The following is a 21052-nucleotide window of genomic DNA, read 5'->3' as shown; positions in this document are numbered from 1 at the left end:
TGCTGCCTTGTAGTATCCATAAAGTGCAGTCTGCTGACCTGAGGAGAGTCTCGGCTCCCCCTGACTCCTTCACTGTGTGAGTATTTGGCTTTTTTTTCTATTCTCTACGTTCCATAGCTCTTTGTTATTACCCTGTGTCACCCAGCCAGGAGGTGGGGCAGTGAAATCCGGTGACAAATGGGAAGAGGGAGCTCAGATGGCAGCATGATTTCAGGATTATTTCGTGATTTCATGGATCAGGCACAGGGTTTTGCCCTGAAGGACACAGTTCCACAATACCCAAGGAAGGTGAGCAGGAGATATCTGGTGATGGTGACAGAGCTCAGCCACGAGTCCAGCTCCCCAGACATCCAACAACAGGCACATCTGAGCTTAAATACCAGCCAGCATTCCTGGAAAGAGCTGAGATGAGATCTTTTCAATGCAGTGCAGGAGGTTTTCTCTGAACGAGAGGAAAAATGCTTTTTACTGTAAGGTTGACAGAGCACTGGCACAGATTGCCAAGGGAGCTTGTGGGATCTCCATCCTTAGTGATATTCAAAACCTGCCTGGATGTGGTCCTGCTTGAGCAGGGCTTTGCACCAATGACCTCCAGAGGTCTCTTCCAGCTTCAACCATCCTGACTGTGAGATTTCAGAAAGCTGCAAGTACTTCACTGTTATTTTGCAAACAAGGTTTCCAGTTTGGTGTGCCTTATCCATAGGTCCTGTTTGCTGTATTCTGCTGAGGAGCATACAGTAATGAAACCAGCTTGTCTCACTGATTTAACACCTAAACCAGCCTCTAGAAAAAGGTTGAGGTCACCCTTGTTTCTCACACAGAACACTAAGCTGTGTGTCTGGGAGAATGAACACTATTTCCAAGCTCAGGGATATCCCTTGGAAAATTACCTCCAAGTTGTGATGCAGTTTATTTTAGTGTCCCATTTGATATCAGCTATCAGAATAAAGCAGGGAGAGAACGACTTGCAAGCCCCAAACTAATTTGAAAGTCAAAAGATGTTCTGTTTCTTAAAATCTGTAAAAATAGATGAAACATGCTGCTGCACTGGGGCTGCCAATTAATGTGCCTGGCAAATTAAAATAAGAACCCATGAGGTAACAGGGAAATTTGATTTGGATTATGATGGCTTTGAGTTTCAAATATTCCTTTGTTTTTTTTCATTGAATAACATAGAAGCAGACTGGGTTCCAGTTAGTACTGAACAGCAGGGCAGATCCTACTGAGACCTGGTGATGGATATAGCCTGTCTTAGATAAATGTCATGGTTTCTGCAGCAGGAGATGCATGGGAATTTGGGGCAGCCAATTTATTTATTAGGCTCATATGGTCTTCGTTGCAGAGGCAGTAGAACTGTAGTGTGATCCACTGCAAATGTTTATACAAGGTGTGCAGGTAAATACAAGTGTTGTATTTTTAATTGAGGATCTTTTAAAAGGAAGGTCAAAACTTGCATTTTCCAGCTGGATGTTCTGAGATGAGATGCACATGTGAGAGTACATTTGTCTTGTGTGGTTGATACGAAAGAAAGCTGAAAAAAAACCCATTTGAAAAATAAAACATAATTTACCTGCTTAACTCCTGCAGTCCTTCTACAAGTGGAGTAAGCACTGTGGGTAATTACTTTTTTTATTTACAAGAGGATGCAGTGACAAGACAAGTGGAATGGTTTCAAACTGGCAGAGAGAGGTTTAGATTGGATATTGGTAAGGAATCCTTCACTGTGAGAGCAGTGAGACAGTGAACAGGCTGTCCAGAGAGGCTGTGGTTGCTCCATCCCTGGAGGTGCTCAAGGCCAGGCTGGATGAGGCTTTGAACAACCTTGTGAAAGGTGTTCCTACCCATGGCAGGGGAGTTGGCACTAGGTGACCTTGAAGGTCCCAAAAAATTCTGTAGTTCTGTTTAGTGGGATTATTATGAGAATAATCTTACGAGTTGGAGAATCCACTGTGCTTGGAAGGGTAAAGTGTGAGAGAACCACAGTCAGCATGCAGGGGAAGAAAAGCAAGTGTGAGATAAGAAAGTGCCAAAGAATTTACTACAGTTGGCTTATCTGGGATAACACTATGTCCTGGTTTTTGGATTTATGGCAAGAATAATATTTTGGCTATTTTTAAGTAGTGTTTATCCGACTGAAAGGTAAAGGGTTTTCAGTGCCTCATGCTGTGCTGCTGAGGAGCTGCACTGAGGTGTGAGAGAGCCAGGCCAGGTCAGCTGCACAAACTGCCCAAAGGGATATTTCACACCAGAGAATCATGCCCAGTATGGAAACTGGAGGAGTTAGCTGGGAGGGTCTGACTGCAGTTTGGGGATGGGCTGGGTGGGGAGCAGTTGCATTGTGCATCACTTTTTTCTCTCAGGTTTGTTACTCTCTCTACCCCCCACTTATCATTACAATTATTATTATTACTACCATATTATTATTATTATTTATTTATTATTATGATTATATTTTTTCTATGATGAAATTCTTATCTCAACTATGAGAGATAAGAACTTCAACCTTTTCTTTCCAATGCTTCTCCCAGCCCTTTGGCCCAGCATCCCACAACCTGGCTGCTCATCTAGCTCAGATTCCCAAATGAAAGAAGGAAACAATGTGGTGGAGCTTAGATTTTTAAGGGTATTTTTTTTTTTTTTTAGGTAAGGAGCTTAGCAAGAGATTTACCTTGAGCTAATAGTGAACTTTTGTGAATCACTGAAATTTGTCTGTAGAAGAGACTGGATGAGTCTGCTCTGTTGTGGCAGTTCTTATGTTTCAAGTACATAAATGCTGTCAGAAACACACTCATTTTTAATGTATCATTTCCAACCTCTGCCAATGCGATCTTGAAACTAAGGTGAATTTCTTTTTCTCTCCTGGCTGCAGCTTTCCTTTTTCCAATTGTTCTAAACAGTGGAACGCTTAATGAATTTTTCATGTTTATTTCTTCTCTAGGAGACAGGTAATTCATTAATCATTCATTGTCACCGCAAAAGACTGACTTCTTTACTCAAGTGTTTGTTGCATGGCAGGAAGTAGATTTCCTTTCCTGTTTACTGAATCATGTTAAAATCTGTTTGTGTGTAGACTGGTGTAGGCTGTACTCTCAAAGATCTACCAGAAATTTGTCACTGCATTCTGTAGAGCTGTTGGACTGTTTATTCTTATTTTCTCCTTTCTCTGTGGAAACATGAAGTGTAATAAATGGTTCACTGGGTTCATAAATAATTGATACAGGGATTGGGGCATTTATAATTTACATGTCTGTCTCCCCAGCTGGATCAAGCTGGTGGCACAAGTGTCACCAGTCAGGAGTGCCAGGCTTGGGCAGAACCCAAACGGCTCTGCCTTTGCTCTTCCCTGGGTTATTGGAGTTTTTTCCCAGGAAAACCAGCTGTGCTCCAGGGCAGCTGTCTGGCATCCTCTCACTTGTTGCAGGATGATTAATAGGGGTGAGAGGAGGGACTGGCAGCTTCATCAAAAGCTGAGTGTTTTTCCGAGGTGAAAGATCATATTTAGGTTTGTGTTTGAATGAAATCGTTATGGATAATAAACATGAACAAACAGAGTGTTTTGCTTGACCCCAATCTTTATCTGCATCCTCATGAGGCAAATGGCATTTGGGATTTCATTCTGTGGATTGATGTGTTTGTGGAATGAGGTTGTTAATTAGATTCTTTGGGAGGTAATGGAATTCATTCATCTGTGCTTTCAAATGCGTTTTGTTGACTATGTAATACACCATTTTTAAAAATAATAGGTAAGTAATTTAAATATTTTCAGTTGAATTGAAATGCAGCAACCTCCCCAGATTTATTTACAAATTGCTGCTATATCTGGAAAGCTTTTCTTCCTCTCCTTGCCTATGAGCAAGTTGTTTTACACAGTGTTCAGAAACATCTATTTCTATTAATACTGTCCTAATGTTTTTGGTGACATTCATCAGCCTGTTGTTTGCTTTTACATGGACATGCTTATGTATTTAATCTCTCTGGTTTCTGGATATGTCTGAACAAAGACAAATTGATCGATTTGTATAATAATATGGATTATTATGCAGTGTCTGTGAAGACTACAGAACTGTTGGTAGTGGAAAGATTTTGCTCAGCTGCATTAAATAGAGTTCTGTGAATGAATGGCTTAATTAGTTTGACTGATGAGGACAATACACCCTGGTGCTGATTGTCAGGCTGATAGAACAAGAAATAAATATTCAAACAGCGAGTTTTAGAATCAAATTTAGTTTGAATAGGTAATAAAATTGAGAGGCACATAATGTGTCAGCCAATTCTAAGGGAACAAAGGGTGTTTGCAAAGAACTGATGAACAAAACCATTGAGCTTCTGTTACTGAATAAATGTCTCTTTTGTGTTTGTGCCAATATACACACATTTTTAGAAATGTGTAGATATGCTTCCTTGTGTTATAAATATGTTCTTGTGACTGGAGCTGGTAAGTCTATAAATCTCTACCCTCTAGAAAGGACCTCCTGGCATTTTTATTTCTGATAAAAGTTTATTTTCTACAGAAAGCTACTGTTTCCAAGGTTACTTTCTTTCTACTAAGATAGCTAAACTTTTCAAATGGACAAGAGGCCAAGTTCTGTTTCTCTCCACTTGTATGTTGTAGCACACAACCTGCTCGTGTTGTAGTTTTGGCCTGTCTTTACAAAAATGATGTGAGAGGAGGGAGAAGCAGAATATCAAACTCTGGTGCTTGCCAGCTGATTGCCCTCCTACACTGGACCTGCTCTTATTTCTGCTCAGCAATTACATCACACTTAGGATGGTGTGCTTGTTTTTTCTGCAGAAGAAGAGTCTGAGATACCAAAAATTATACTTTGTGCAAAAGCATGGGAAGAATCCTCTTAAATATTTTCTAATGAAAAGATAATTTTGGAGAGAGTGTGTGTGGCTCCTGGAAAAACAAATATATTCTAGATTTTCTCTTCATTTTTAGATATTTTTCTTCCTCCAGCTCTGAGCAAAGACAAAGGGTCTACTCACTTCTTTTCAGGTGGAAAGACTAATTTCACTCAGAAGGTGATGCTGTGCATGCAACAGGTTGCCATTGGCTTCAAGCTAGGAAATAACATTTGTTTTTCTTCCTTACATGGCATTAGGCAGTGAGTCAGCATTCCTACAGAAGTCAGTGTTGTTTTTCTCTCCCCTTGGTGTCCAAACACCATCCTGTTCTCACAGGTAGGTCGAAGGGAGGCAATTAGCCAAGGTTTGGCAGATGTTGGCATGAGGTCATCCTGTTTGCCTGTCTTTCCTCTCCTGCTTTCATGAGAAATTCACATTATCCATGGCCATGATCAGTTTGAAATGAAGCCTGTTGTGATATGACATAAGTCTACCACTGATTAATTGATAACCTTTGTGAAGAAAATTCATGTTTAGAAATGAGGTAACATTTGGGAGATGTGTTTTGTCCTTCACTAGCAGTGCAAATGCTGTAGGTCAAATAGTTTAAAATTGAGACAAAGAAAGAAGAAAACCTGTATATTTCATATTTATCATAAATATTTTATTTTTATGATAGTACACAGCATTATGACTTTCAAAAGGCAGTCTGTATTAGTCAATATTACTGTAGGCAGAGTCCTGTTACTAACTAGATTAAAACGAATATAGACAGTCTTTTGGTATAAGCACTGAGTAATCTAATTGAACTGACCCTGGGCTGATATTTGCTGTGTGCATTATGATACACAGGTTGTTGAACATTCTTTAAAAGTGGAAAATGCAAGTGTTAATTTGTATAGCATTCAGCTGAATGAAAAGAATCAAAATAACAGATTACAGTAAGGTGTAAACCAGTACGAAATTAAAAAGAAAGATTTTCTGGGCAATTTCCTGTCTATATATGAACACTTACATTTCTAGATACTGACCTTTTCAGTCTTTCAAAATTATCTGCAGTTGAGGTATCTAAATCAGACTGAAACCTGTAAAAATAAGGTTTCCATCCTGCTATTTGCTTTTACTAGCCCTCCTGGTTTCTGAGTATTAGACTCACTGCTTTAGAAATCCAGTTTTAGCCACATTTTTGCTGTTTCTGATCTGGATCAGGTTCCCTCAGGTGTGGATGCTCTCATGGGCAGAGGAATGGTTGTCCTGAGATACTTCCCAAGGATTATCTTTCCGTGTCTTGAAATTCAAATTGGCAGATCTACTGCCTGTGGAAATGTTCTAAGAATGCACACAAAATCAAACTGGAGAAGGGCTGGGTAGCTGCACAGGGGTGTAAGAACTCAGAAAAACCTTACAGTTTCAGGTCACACAAACAGAAAAAGGCATTCTTGATCTTGCTTATGATTGAAGGTGTAATCTCTCTGCTGTTGAGCAGTAGAAAGCCATCATTTTAAATGCAGGAATAAGCCTGTGGGGGCTTGGCCCAGTTTTGAAGAGGCTTGCTCTCTTTCTTCTTTCAGAGAAGATTGAACTCCCTTCATATCCTGTTTTCCTTTGCACTTCCAGGGAGCACTTTGTGGTGTTGTTTTCTAAGGAGCTTTCTTCTTTTCTTGCAGCCCTCACTCCATCCCCGATCGCCTGCGGATCAGAGTGAACAGGATTAACTTGCAGGAGTACGAGGGGCTGCACTATGACAAGGAAAAACTCCGGGAAGCTTGTAAGTTGGAAGGAGCCAGATTGTGTCTGCTTGTGGTAGAACGTTCTGTGCAAATCTTACATTGACCAAAACGGCCCCTACCCCAAAAATAACAACAAAAAAAGCCCTAAACACAGAGTGAAGCACACGTTTTTGGATGAGAAATGTAGAGTGTCTGCTCATCTATGTGTGTCTATGTGCAAATATGTTCTCTTTATATAAATAGCCTCTATGAAGATCATGTGTAGAGATTCCACCTGCTTTCTTACTGTACTGTGCCTCTGCAATCTGATTTTATTTGCTGTAAAATAAGTGTTTTTTCACGCAGGGTGTATTTAATTCATGTCTTTCTGTTGGTTCTGCTGGATTTCTAGTGTATGAAACTGTACCAGGTTTTATGGTTAGCATCAGATTTCAAACTGAGTGGGAAACCATGATGCATTTGATGTAGAGAATGTGCACTGACCTGGAACGTGGTTCCTGCACAGGTACATTTATCTTGGGGATCAAATCTGCCTTCCCCACACCCTTATTCTTCACCAGCCTTCAGTTTTCCATTTCAGAGAATAATCACTGTTTTGTTTCCTCTTGTAATGGTTTAATTGCCGTGTTCAGGGGTAAGTCAAAACCAGACAGTGGTTGCTTTGGCAACATTGACGATGACAATCTGCACTTAAAAATGGAGTTTTTTTCCTTGGTGACACACAGAGTCATTAATCAATGAGGGACAGGGCTGCTTGTGATAACAATTTAATAGTCTTGTTATGCATCTGGCTCATTATTCATATTAAATTACGAGCATGACTGTTTGTTGTGCAACAAAGCTTCAGTTCCCTCTGTAATACAGAGCACTCTGGTAATTACAGGATGACAATCCTTTTAATTGGTTTGCTTATCTTGTTGGAAGATAGTTGAACTGTTTCCATTTCACTTTTCCAGTCCCACCCCTCCTCATTCTACCATCTCTCCTTACAACAAAAGAATTGAAATGGCTTAAAGTTTAATGTCAGTCTTGACAGCCTTAACTGAAGTTTCTGTTAGTGGGTTTTGGTCATATTTAAGGCAATCAAAGCCTTCTTCACCGGGCTGAAAAGAATTTTAACAGGGTCAGGATTATTCCTTGCTGGAGGAGAATTTGCTTCAAGTTTAAATTGAGAGTTTGACCTTGAGTGGATTTCAGGCCACATTGAACACACAACTCTCCACCACTGTCAGAAACAACTTGGTTCATTTGAGGGTTTCCCATATGAGGAGAGCTATCCTCATCCACCCTTACTATGGATAAAAACTTTTTGTGTCTCTAGTTAGCATCTGTTATGTCCTTAGGAGTCTTTACATGTTCTGACACAAAATATACAACTTCTTGCACTATCATCACTGCAGTGGTAATTGTGTATTTATGTTATTTGTCACCTGCCAAAATTCATAGTGATAACATTATAAACAAATGCCAGCAACTGATCTAACATCTTGATTTTAGATTTTATATCTATTTAATCACTTGCTAGGAGTGTACTTGACAGGTTATCTTAAGCACACTCCTAGAATTCTTTGGCAGAATACCTACAGCTGAATTCCAGAATGCTATATCCATATCCATTCCCCATTCTCAAGGATCCAAAGCACTTCCACCTCCCTAAATAATTTGAGAACAAAGCAGAATCTCACAGCAGTCTGAGCAGGAAAGGGAAAGCAGTTAATAAGGAGTTATCCCTGAAGGAAAAAGAGCAAAGAAGCTGTTATGGTTTTTGCCTGTTACATGTCTCCATAACACAGTTTTGAAAGCTCTGACCTCAGTGTAATAATCTGGATCATTTTAACTCACAGTAAGTACATTCAAGTCCCCTTGTTTGCTTGAAATACTGATTTGAATCCATCAACTATTTCCCATAAGATTGCACTTCCCAACATATAGGAGCTCATGATACAAGCTGTTCCATGAAGATTAATCTTCCCTCTGCTGGAGGTAGACACCTCATTTTGAAAGCCTCCAGAACAATTAAAGAATGTCATTTTGTCCTCTGAAGGGCATGACTGTCCTTAGCTCATTCTCCTTCTGTTGTTTCCTACCTTTCCTGTCAATGCAGCTGGCATTTAACCAAGATGCTGTTTCTGAATTGTCCCTTTCTTCCCTCCCCTTGCTCCTTCTTTTCTCCTGTCAGCATCTCAGTATTGTGTGGAGGATGATTAATGATGGAGCAGAGGATGATTATTGATCCTTCAGTGAGGAGGGATGAATGCTTCCATGCAGCATTAAAAAAAAAAAAGGGATATATATTGGCATTTCAGTTATGCTGTAATGTTCTCCACTGCAAATGTAGTTGTCTTTTCTAAAACCTCCTTGTTCATGTCCTAAGCACTTGTCACCTCAGTTCCAAGCTTCACCATCTCTGGCCAAATATGAGTTGTACATTACAATGACCATCACTAAGATTATCTTGCTCAAAAAGGGTGCTGGACTATTGCTTTTAATTCTTTTAGCCAGAATTTAATTCTGTCTCTCTTGCTTCTTTATCTTGTGTGCACTCTGTCTTCCTGTTCTAGCAGGAAAGTGTGAGCCAAAGCAGCACTGTGGGTGAGCAACTGAGTTATTTTTAAAACAGCAAAATCTTTCTGTGTGACACCCTATTTTCTCCTTTCAAGAGAATTACTAAGAATTTCCTGAAAATGGAGGTAATATGCAGAAACTAATTATGTTAAAAAAAAAAAAAAACAACAAACAACCCATTCCAGTGTATTGCCGCTCTCATTATAAAGAACTTCTTCCTAATATCTAATCTAAATCTACCTTGTCTTGACACCTCACAGGCCATATTCAGTACAGTCCTTTGCCTTTTGAGCTAGTGGGAGATTGTTATTTGTATGTTTGCCATCTTCTTTAAACTAGCAGAGATGGGCAGTATTCCAAATAGATACACTTTTATATTTACCTCAGAGGAGTGGGGAGAAGCAAGAATATTAAGTTCCTCTTCAAACTTTCCAGGAAATCACACTGTAGCTTGCCTTTCCTGTGTAGACTTCTCTGTGAGGTTCTTGTGTTCATATTCCACTTGAGTGTTTCCTTAGTGCTTTTCTGATTTGATTTCCTCTAACTTTTTCACTCCTGCTTGTCCCCTTTGGATAACTCATCCCACACACATCCTTCCTTCCTGCCTCAGTCTGTCCCTGCAGACCTCACAGCTCAGGTTGCTGCTCTTTTTCTTTACCCTGAATACTTATTTGTTGTTTATCCAGATCTCTGCTGTCAGCTCTTAGTCCCAATATACATTCCCAGCTCTTCAAATTTTTTTTTTCTATAATCTGTTCCCTTTTTTGTGGTGTTTGGCACAAGTTCTCTCTTCATTTGACTTGGGCAGCTTCTTCCCTTTTCTGGCAGAGTATTGGAGAAATCATTGAGAGACTGCAGGGGATGACTGCCTTTGCAAACATTTAATCTCATAACCTGCACTGTGTTTTACCTCTTTATATGTGAGGATTTTGCAAGTGGGCTAAAAAACTGATAACCAACTAACCCAGGGAGAATTGGGTTTTCTCAGTGTAATAAGCAGAAGGGATCTGAAGGGACAAATGGCTTAGATTTGTGTGGTAAGAAAATCCTTTTGGACAAACTCAATTTTATCAAAACCATACTGGGGAAAGCCAAAACTCTTAATAGAAATGAATATTTTATAATTCTCTACCAGAAATTTACTTGGTCTTTCATATTCTTAATATCCATGGAGGCCCCTCAGGAAAATGGCATTCTTATGACATATTCAGTAGTGAGGATCCTTTATTTGATACATTAAACATTTACAGTCCAAAGTCTAATCTCCCCAGTCCCCTGAGGTATATCAGAATGAGTTTTCCTGCCATTCCCATCTACCATCATGTTCTGTCTCGAGGCTGTTTTGTTTGGGATTTCAGGGAGGTTAATCATGGTATTAAGATCACAAACTGAATCCTCTCATAATAAGAAACAGAGAAGTTAATTGAGTTTTATAATACATATGTTTGGGCTTCCTTCATTTGTGTCCTCAATACTATTAAAGAGTTCACTAGCTCTAGGTATTCAGCATAATGGGCACTTAATAGGTGGAAGATTTGTTTGTTGTTTATAAATTCCACAGCTAATTTCATGAGGACTTAGGAAATCACTCCTAATCTTGCAGTTAATTAGAACACCACGCTAGCCATAGAGAATCTAGCCAGCCCTCCTCCTGCTGATGCTTTTTGGTTAGTGTTGCTAGGAGCCAAACCCTTCCTGCAGAACTGGTTCAGATGATGAAGCAACTGTCTGCCTGTCTCATTTCCTGGGGTTCTTGCCCTGCTGCTCATCACAGCTGCCTGGACAAAGTCCTTGTTCATCATGCAGGGAGAACAGAGGGCTTGGAGCTGGATGCAAGTGGCCAGGAGAGCAGGCAGCTCAGGAGGAAAATATCTGGCATTTGAGTGCTGTGGCTTGGCTCATGATCTGAGACTGTCCCTTATTTCTGGTGTATTCACATCTGTGGGTTTATCCATGTATTCACAGAGCTGGACAGTGTGTGGGTAGATGGGAATTCGCTTTGTGTTGCCTGTGCCATAATGGTTTGCCCTCTCAGCTGGCACATCCAGTAATTCCTGTGCCCCACAGCACAGCTCTGCACCCTCCACATCCTCATCCTCACTGCTAATGCTTCTTTAGTCCTGGATGGAAGTGTCCACAATGTTTCTGACTGCTCTGCACGTTGCTTTGGTCTTTATTTTGTCATAAATTAACTCATTTTGCCTCTATTGCATGGTATTTCACTATCTGCCAAATGAACTGCAGCCCCATAGTCGCAATCCCATTATCATAGCTTCAATCCCATTATCAAATCACCAAGCATTTGCTTTTGTTTTAGAGCAGCAACTATTGTGAAGCACTTTGTAAGTCTTGACTTTTTGGTGCATCTTGATTGCTTATTGTGGTTTATGATAAAAATGAGGGCTGTGAACGTTTTCCTTCCTGAAAGCCAAATGGGTCTTGCAAAAGGAACCAACCAAGCAGCAAAAAAACAAACAACAGAAATTGGAAAGCAACTTTTTAGTATATATGGTAGTGTTATCCAAAAATGACTTTAAAGGTTTTTCAAAGGACATGAACCATATGGAATGGAACCACCTGAGACTCACCTCACACATTGTCCATTAGCTAGCCATTGGCCCCAAAAGCCATAGATCATGCTAATTCATGATTTCCAAGCAGTTAAGGCAGCACTTTTCAAGGACAAAGTGCTACAGCCCAGAGTTTCAGAATTGTGCTTTGACCACTAAGAACCAGTATGATATAATTTAATTAAAGCTGTGAATTACTACTTCTTCAATCATTAGATAAGACCCATAAAATATCACCACTTATATCTGCTGCATGCTAGTTTTTTTAGAATTACAAATGTTTTAAGGACCTTCTCTTTTGGGCTGTCAGGAATGGTGATAGTTAAGGATCCCAATTCTGTTATCTGAGTTTTGTCAGGTCAAAGCTTTAGTCCCTGTTAAGTGTATGGAAGAGAGACAAAATCTGTGGTGACAATCTGGGAGCCACTGGTGTAACTCCCTTGTGCTCTGCAGCTATTGGAGGTGTAGCTTTGTCTGCTGCAATTCAGTTTTTAGTGCTATAAATTAATTTAACAAACACTTCTCCCAGTAAGGGCTGCAAAGGGATCTGCTCAGTTGAAATTTGATAGCCATTAAGAGCTCTCTGCAAAGAGCTTGAGGGTCTCCTGTCAAAGCAGGTTAAACAATAATCAACACTGAGCAGAGAGAATCAGTCTGTAACCCAGAGTGTGGGAAGCAAACTCTGGTTTTGACTTTCCTTCCACTCGCTTGTCTCTCAGCCTCTGTTCTGTAATGAACAAATCTGGGAGGTCTCCAGGAGCTCTGTTTCCACCTGGCTGCTCTGAAAAATTGCAGGGGGGTTGTCATCACTATGGGATGTTGGTGTTTCAGGAGAGGTGTGAGCTCTTTCCTTCTTCTCACCCATTCCTTCTTTGTGTTCTCCTTTCTTCCTCCAGCTATTTTTTCCCTGTTTTTGTATCTCCATAGCTATTCTGCTGTTCAATTTGCTTTCCAAACCCAGTTCTGGCAGCATTGCTGAGCCCTGTGTTGTCTCTGAGGTCCACAGTGACCTTGACTGCAGCAAGTGCTCTCCAGCTCTTCTCCTGGAAACCACTGAGCTCCTCTTGCTGCTTCAAGCATCAGTGGACCAGAAAAACAGGAGCTCTGTTCCTAAATATCTTTCAGCACTGTCTTGTTCTCGTATCAGAATTAAGAGCTTGTCAGTATTTCAATATCTCTCCCTCTTAATCAACTTCTTTCCAACAGCAGGAAGGGCTGCAGCACAGTGGTGTTTGCTATTTATCTCAAATACCTTGGTGAATTTATGGTGCTGCTTGTTATCCAGTTATCAAAATTGTTTATGGGTTGATATTCTGCTCTCCTTCTGGAGTATTTCACGTGAGGATTTAAATATCTTTCCTGCTGCTCCCATACATTTTTTGGCCATTATTTGATTAAAGACCCTTCAGGGAGAATAAAATAATTTAATCCAGTGATTCAGTTTTGCAAAATCAGGTACTCAAGAGTTTTCACTTGTTTTCTTTCTATTGAAGGTGATCTTAGGAAGTAGCTCTCTTTGTACCTTTCTTGTGGACTCACATTTTTATCTTTTATCGTATTTTTAAATTTACTTTTACTTTTCTCTTCGTGGATTCGTTTTGGACTCTTTTTGGTGGTAAGAACAGAATGGCTGTGGAGACTATAACCTCCTGCTATTAAAAATTTTGCCCTAACCTGAAGGGAATTTTTTGCTGTATTTTCACAAGTTATCTTTTTTTTTCCCCCCAGTTTTTTGTGTAGATGGAATAATGTCTGTTTTCATTTGAAAGCAGCCTTACATCAAGATAACGTGGCATTGGATAATTTTCCCTGAAATCAGGCTGTGACTTCTGTTTCTTTATAGCTGTGAACTTTGAGTTCTGAGAATGAACTATCTCTCTTATTTGAAGGTATAAAGGTGTCCCCTAAACTCTTGTTCTGGATTTATGTTCCTTTGTTTTGCAGATAATATTTGATGTTCAGGTCTGAAAATGAAGTACACAATTTAACTGAATGGGTTTTAAATGAAATATTTGATAATTATAAATGGATGAAACTAATGATGAACAATATGCTCCTGCTTTTAAATAACTGTTAGGATTTAGACAGTAGAAAACTTTCATGAGGATAGTAAAAAGAAAACAAAGCTGGAGCCCATTGCAGGTCTGTTACAATTCAAGAGGCTTCAGCTAAAGATGTTTTTCTTTATTTTTGATTTTTTCCAGCCATTCCCCTAGGAATCATAGTTGTACGAGGAGACTGTGACTTGGAGACTTGTCGTATGTACATTGACCGTCTGCAGGAGGTGAGGCTTTTGGGAATTCAGGAATCATTTACTAATCTATTTTATGCTTATTTCAGTTCTGAGTGGTTCTGCAACAACCACGTATCAAGAGTATTGCAATTTTCCTACCGCTGCAACCAAAATTCTAGAATTAAGATATAATAAAAGTGCTGAAAAATGTTCCCTAAACAGGAAATTAGAAGTCATACTGATTCCTTTTAAATGATAACAGAATTGAAGTGAATGGGTGTGTTTACTTCTCCTTGATTTACAATGGACTAGCAGGACTTTCCATACACCTTGTTGAACTCACATAAATTATGGATTGGAAAGTGTGTTATGCAAGGATAACCACTGTGGTGTCTGAGTGGGTCTAATTATGCAGATGTCATTCTCTGACACTGTCATGGAGTGATCTGAGGCACCACTAAACCCTGCAGATATCAGCTAGGTATTTTCAGAGCCACAGAAACGTGTGTTCATCCAGCTGACAATAATGTTGCACTTATTCTCTTGACCCCCTTGCCTTATGAGATTTATTCTGCAGCACAGTCTGGGAGATGCAGACTCCAAATGTCTCATTCCCTAAATAATTTTAAATGGGAATACATTTAGTGATCAAACCGATGGATTTTCATTAAGCTGTTGTGTCTGACTGTTTTCAATCCCTTCGTGACAGCTTTCAATAATATTTAAAATATTAATATTTAAATAATATTTAAAATAGCTTTCAATAATATTTAAAAGTTGGAAGACATTACATTTATAAATAATTACATAAATACATTACATTTATAAATAATTTACACGCAATAATTGGTCTAATTTACATAGGAACTATAAATCTCATTCCTTCCATTGAACTCTTTGGGAACCATTGACTTCCCATAAGTTTTGGAACTCTCCATTTGCAGTCTGAAAATGAGCCTTAGCATCTCACTTCAGGCTTTCACTGCTTTATATTTCAGCTAGGATTCCCTTCATTGAATGCATTTCTGGACATTCAGACCCAGGGTGTGATTATTATTATCAGCCATAAAAAGTGATGGATATTTGAAATATCCAGCACAGAAAATTACAATGAAATAACCATGATGATGATCTCACCAGATTAGAAATGAGATCTCACACTGAGCTCAGGCAGTTTTAGGTACAACCCTGAAAGAAGCACAGCTAGATCTGGGTTGAATTACCCACAGTGGTTGTGCAGGAATTATGTTTCTGAAACTTTTTGCAGAAATTTTACTACATTTTTGCAGAATTTGTACTACTTTTTTTGCAGAATTTGTACTACTTTTTTTGCAGAATTTGTACTACTTTTTTGCAGAGTTTGTACTTTTTTTGGTTTTTTTTTGGTTTGTTTTTTGGTTTGGTTTTTTTTTTGTTTTTGGGTTGTTTTTTGGTTTGTTTTTTTTTGGTTTTTTTTTGGTTTTTTTTTGGTTTGTTTTTTTTTGGTTTGTTTTTTTGGTTTGTTTTTTTGGTTTGTTACCTTTTTGTGTGAGTTCTTGATTTGGCTCAGTCCCATTTGCTGGTAACAGATGCCAAGGTTTCCTGGGCTCTGCCAGCTCAGGGCAGTGGTCTGCAGGCCATTTTGGTAGACTGTGTCATGAGCTATAACTGTTGGACAAAATCTCTATTAAAATAAATGAATTCCTGAACCCTGCTAAATGTCAGGATCATTCTGATATGACCTGCTTGGAGTGAGGTTGTCTTAAAATAGAGAGAACTGTCAGTGGTTTTCTTTAGTGCATTAATCACTCAGAAATATTTGCAAAAATGTCTTACAGGTTTTTGACATGTTTTCATTAACTTTTTTGCTGGTATTCTAACTTTAGACAGTTCTCCTGGAGCAAATAGATTTTGTAACATGGTAAAGATGCTTTAGTGTAACCTCTGTATTTTTGAAACTGTTTTTTGGACCAAATGCATACAAATACAAACTTTAAGCTTTCCTTGGCTATTCTGTGGTGTTCATTTCATATGCTTAAAACAAGTGAAAAATACTTGCAAAACGCTTTCTGTCTGCCCAACCACTTCAGGTGGTAGAACTGCAAATATTTCTTGTTGTTGCTTTAATCTTTTTCATCACTGCTGTGTCTTTCATCCTCCTGCTAGGACCTACAGTCAGTAACTTCTACTACCCAGAGAGTTCATTACCAGGTAAGATAAGCTTTTCCTTTTAGTATCAGAACAAAAACAGGCTTAAAAATGGGAACTGCACTCTTTGCCTTTGAACCCATGTGTTCTTGGGTGAAATACCCATAGGTTTGATGAATTTCTAATTATCTGATTATCTTATTTACCCTCAAATATTGGAAGCTTGTTCTGCTTTCTCTTGGACAAGCATTATGGAATCCCCTTTAAAATCAGCACAGCATGATGATGTGAGGGATATTGCAATAGCAGCATTTTGGACATTGCAGTGAATGAAAAAATGTGTCCTGCAGGACAAGTGAGAAAAACTGTTTCTCTGTCTGAGAAACTGAGCAACAGCATGTATTGCAAAGCTGTTGTAATAAAGTCTATCACTGAGAAAAAAGATGTGTTTTAGCAGTCCCAACCTCTTGGTAATTCTGTACAGGACAGTAATTTACCTTTAACATAATCTTCAAGGTGATCTTTTGATCCATCCTAAGCACCAATGTGTTTTCTGCATGAGAGAAATAGGTGGATACTTGTTAAAATTAGTCTCTTTTTGTTTTACAACTTTACTCTGCATACAGAACTTGCCTTTTCAGTTGGAAGTACCATTCTCTCAGCAAAATAATTCATTTTAGAGCACTTAAATTGGAAGTAAACTAATTGGCACTAACTCCACTGACTCCTGAAGTGATCTGATATCAGCACAGAGATTTGGCACAAACTATGATCAGTTTGCATAGTGCTTAGGATCCCAGGACAAATTTGCATGGTGCTGATAACATTTTCCTAGAAATAACAATGCAAGTCTTGTTGGATCAGCAGGAATGAGTTCCCTGAGAGAGCATACAGAGATCCAGCTGGTAGGAACCAACTGTGGGGAAATTGCAGATGATTTCTTTGGGGCTAATGATCACCTGGCTGATACAGAATTCCAGTTTCACAGAATGCCTGTAGCTTCACTGACTGCAGATACTATAAGAAAGTGCAATTTGGCATGTTTTCCTGGCGTTGCCTTTTCTATATCAGTCCATGGTTTGTTTCTTTGTTTCCCTATCCAATGCTAACCTCATATTCTTGGCATTTCCATCAATCACTGCCCTGGAACTGAGTTTTAGAGCAGTGTTAGTCTAGCAAATTGGCTAATAAACCAGCATGCAGGATTCTGTTCCACTCACTATAAATTAACCTAAGTGGCTGCTGACTGCTCCATGCCTAGGAAACTGCCTGAGGTAACATGAAGAACCAAATCTGCATATCTGGGAAGATCTACAAGAGAGTGTGAAATGTCAGAAATCAGCTCCACACTCGGCTCTAACCTCTGCAGTTACAGCAGTGTGTAAATTAGTTGCCTCCCCATCTTCCCTGGTGCACAGCAGTGTGAAATCCCTAACAGACCATTCATTTTTTATGATGCTCCATTTTAAATGCACCCCTCTCTGTGTTTTGCCTTCAGCACTTGTTTGTGTATGATTCTCCATTGTTTTGGTTTTTTTTTTCTTTCTCAGTGGGTCATTTCTGCAAATTGTCTCGTTAGGTTAATTTGAGGTTTGTTTCTGTATTTGTTGGTATTCCTCTGCATAATACAGAAATGGGATAAAGTGAGGAAAAAGGGCATGCTTAGGGTGATTGAGCTGATGGAACTGTCTTCATATCTCACTAATAAGGTGTTCTGGGTACTTTTAAGTCTCATAACTGCAGTTCTCTCGTGTGATTCCTCTGCAGTTCAGAACAAAGGCAGTCAGCAGAAATATTAGCAAAGCCAGGTGCAAATGAGAAAAAATTATTCTAGAGCTTTTTCTCGTTCTGTTTCTCTAATGAATTTGATGCTCACAAAGTATCATTCTCGTGGGCCTTAGACTTTGCAAGCTAATTCTGTAGTTGAACTGTAATGAAGTCTTGGAGGGAGTATATCACAACATGTCAATTTGACTTGAGTTGACATTTGCCAGCAGTATTCCTAGCTTCATTTTCTCAGCATTACATACTCTAGGAATTTTACTCATTTGTCCTCTTTTTATAAACTCCATTTTAGTACACACCACTGGATATTTTCTTCCTTTAGTCCTTTGTGTTGCAGTCCCCTCCTTTCCACACAGAGTGGACTAAATATTGAAATATATAAAGCTTTGTGCATGTTGATGCATTGATGTTAGCAATCCTAGGAGATTTCAGTGATCCTTGATTCTCCCACAAGCACCTGAGTTGCAATACAGCCAAACCTAAAAATCCCACAACTCCTTAGTCTGTATCAGACAAAGCTGTATTTTAAATCTGATTCTATGAAACCCTGAGATGTGTTATTTATTCCCCATGTGCAGCTAAAGTTCACTTTATGGGATTTTTATGCTGCCATTGTGTCCATCTCTGTAATGCACACACCATAAGCTGTATATGGGAACAATGTTTTTGGCAAACAAATTTTAAAGTAAAATCCTCCCTGTTGCTTCTACTTTTTCTTTTTTTGCCGTATGACTTCACATACTACTCTGTAGCCTGCTCTCTGAAAAATACTCCTTTTTAATCTTTAATCTCCTTTAATCTTGAGCCAATATATACCTGAATTGACAGCATTTACAGATGTGCTGATTGTACTGCTTAAGATGTAAATTAGGGTAAAATCTGTCTCTGTATAAATTTTGTGTGTGTGCTAAAGGTTCACACTACTGTGTTTTGCCCTGTGCAAAAATATTTGTGTTTAAATGTCATCTGCAGCAGATTTAGGAAGTTTTCTGACCATTCACTGGCAGCATGGAGCAGAGCCATGATCAGCCTCTGCTTAGATCCCTTTTTCCTCCCCAAAAGATAAAAACGCATGGAGAGTCCTTGGTGAGTACAGGTCAGGAAGATTTTAAATTCCTCCCCAGTGATTTCATTTGGTTCCTGGGTTATATAGATTTTCCACATTGTGCAGTGCCAGTAAAGCAAAATGAAAAAGTCAGTCTAGAAAATAGTCCTTTTTAGAGAAAAAAAAGGGGTTTTTTGTTTTTTTTTTTAATTTTATTTTTAAAATGTAATTTCCCTGCCCTATCCAGGACCAGGAAAGCTCTTTCCCCAGAGTCCTTTCTGTTCAGAGGCTCTCTCCCAGATGGTGCTTCCTAGATGGTAAGTGCATCTCCCTTCCCCTGTGCCTGGCATGCTCTGCAGGATATTTCACCTGAGTGTGTTACTAGAGAGGGACAACTCTTCCTTCTTGTTACACTCAGCACTTGTATTTGACCCAGCAGATGACTTATCTGAGCTTTTCATCAAGCTCCAGAGCACAGGAATTAGCAGCTGAAGTGAATTTCATCTGCTTTTATAAAAGCCTCAGCATGGGGAGACTTAAATTTTTAATGCTCGAAACAAAAACAAATTCTCCTTGGCAGTTTCTAATCTTCCTTGTCTCTCATGAGGCAAACTGATAAAAGCCATGGTGAGAATCTGTTTGGTTTTTGGAGAAAGCTGGGTGGGTAGATGTGTTCAGTTTTTGTCTTTAGTGGTTGATATTCCTGTGCAGTGCCAAAACCTGCAATGCTACATCACTGTGCTCTTGTGCCAAACCTGCAGAGTGAATGAACCTGATTTCACTCACCCAAATGAATGCAAAGCAGATACAAAAAAATTCACATCTGATGAAGCACATTGTAGATGATAAATACTTTTGGGGTTAGTAATACAAATTATTTGGCAGGGACAAGACTCGTAATATGTGCTTTATTTAGTGAATCCCCTATTTTCATGTGTTTTTCATGAGTAGCATAAATTTTCCTTGAACATATTGCTAATTCAGAGTCAATATCTGTGGCCATGCATTTGATTTATAAAGAGCTCCCAAGCATATTATTGTTCTTTAGATTCAGAATTTGAAGTAATCCCATTAGACCTGTCAAATTCAGTCTGCTTGCTATGCTCTCATCAGAACAAAGCAGCTTTTTCTGTCACATATTTTAATGCAATCAATTCTTCTTGTAAGACTGAAATCCATTTTATACATTTAAAAGTTTATATTTCAAGTTAATTTTCTTGAGTTCTGTTGACTTCTTGACAGTGAGTTCTGTTTCATTAAGCCTTATCTTTGAATTCACCATTTAATGGGATAGGAATATCACAGAATCGTAGATGTTAAGGGTTGGAAGAGACATTAAAGATCATCTAATCCCAACCCCATGGTCAGGGACATCTCTAACGAGACCAGGCTGCTCAAAACCTTACCCAAGCTGGCCTTGAACACTGCCAGGGCTGGGGCATCCACAGCTCCCTGGTTCAACATGAGACACCGCTCCTGTTGATGCCTTAAGGATTTTCAGCTGCTATTTTTCATGTATCTGTAGTTTTGGTGTATAGATCTGGGCTCCATATGAAGTGCTAAAAATTTCTGTTCCCAGCGTTTTAGACAAAACAATTCCTCTCAGTTGGGAATCCAAGGACACTTTACTGCCTCAGAGCCCCAAAATATGGAAACAACAGTGAATTGGGGGAGCAACTTGGGGTGATTGACATTATCACCTGAAGGTGTAATTGGAAAATTAAGACTCAATATGTTAATAGACAGAACTTATAAAATGTGAAGAACTCATGACTTGCTGTCCATTTTGGGTGTAGCCTCTCAAGCAGGCTCTGTCTGCCCTAAATGTACCCAAAGACCTTTAATAAATTAATCTGGTTTTTATTCTCCTAACTTTGCCTAGCCTTCCAGTTTAGGAAGTCCTGTTTTAGGCATCACTTTGTCCATAAGGAATGAGCTTACTGTGTTCTTGTGCAGCCACTGTGACTTCCCCAACACAGGGGTAGTTTTAGGAGATAATGATATCAGTGTAACCAGTCTTGTCCATGCAGTTCTGCTCACTCTGTTTTCTGCTGTTGTTCCTCTGTCTTGCAGCAACTTCTGCTGATCGTTTTTACCGCATTGACAGATCTCAGGTAAATCTTTATTTGGTTATTGCTTCCATAGTTTT

At 39.1% G+C, this 21052-nt stretch overlaps 1 protein-coding gene across 5 annotated transcripts in view; it reads left to right on the top strand.

The window, feature by feature from the left end:
• Positions 1-21052, top strand: part of DGKI (diacylglycerol kinase iota) — a 168338-nt gene that overhangs the window by 106400 nt on the left and 40886 nt on the right. For all 5 annotated transcript variants that reach the window (XM_085049507.1, XM_085049505.1, XM_085049506.1 and 2 more), the window contains 5 exons: positions 6516-6616; positions 13918-13997; positions 16092-16136; positions 19151-19220; positions 20977-21017. In XM_085049507.1, the coding sequence (XP_084905633.1) occupies positions 6516-6616; positions 13918-13997; positions 16092-16136; positions 19151-19220; positions 20977-21017 (337 nt within the window). The remainder of the gene's footprint in view (positions 1-6515; positions 6617-13917; positions 13998-16091; positions 16137-19150; positions 19221-20976; positions 21018-21052) is intronic.

The sequence above is a fragment of the Lichenostomus cassidix genome, chromosome 1Ab (genome assembly GCF_008360975.1).
Source record: "Lichenostomus cassidix isolate B80296 chromosome 1Ab, HeHo_3.0, whole genome shotgun sequence".
NCBI classification, from domain to species: Eukaryota; Metazoa; Chordata; class Aves; order Passeriformes; family Meliphagidae; genus Lichenostomus; species Lichenostomus cassidix.
Note: the sequence above shows the minus strand (reverse complement) of the source record. Positions and strands in the feature narration are given on the sequence as shown.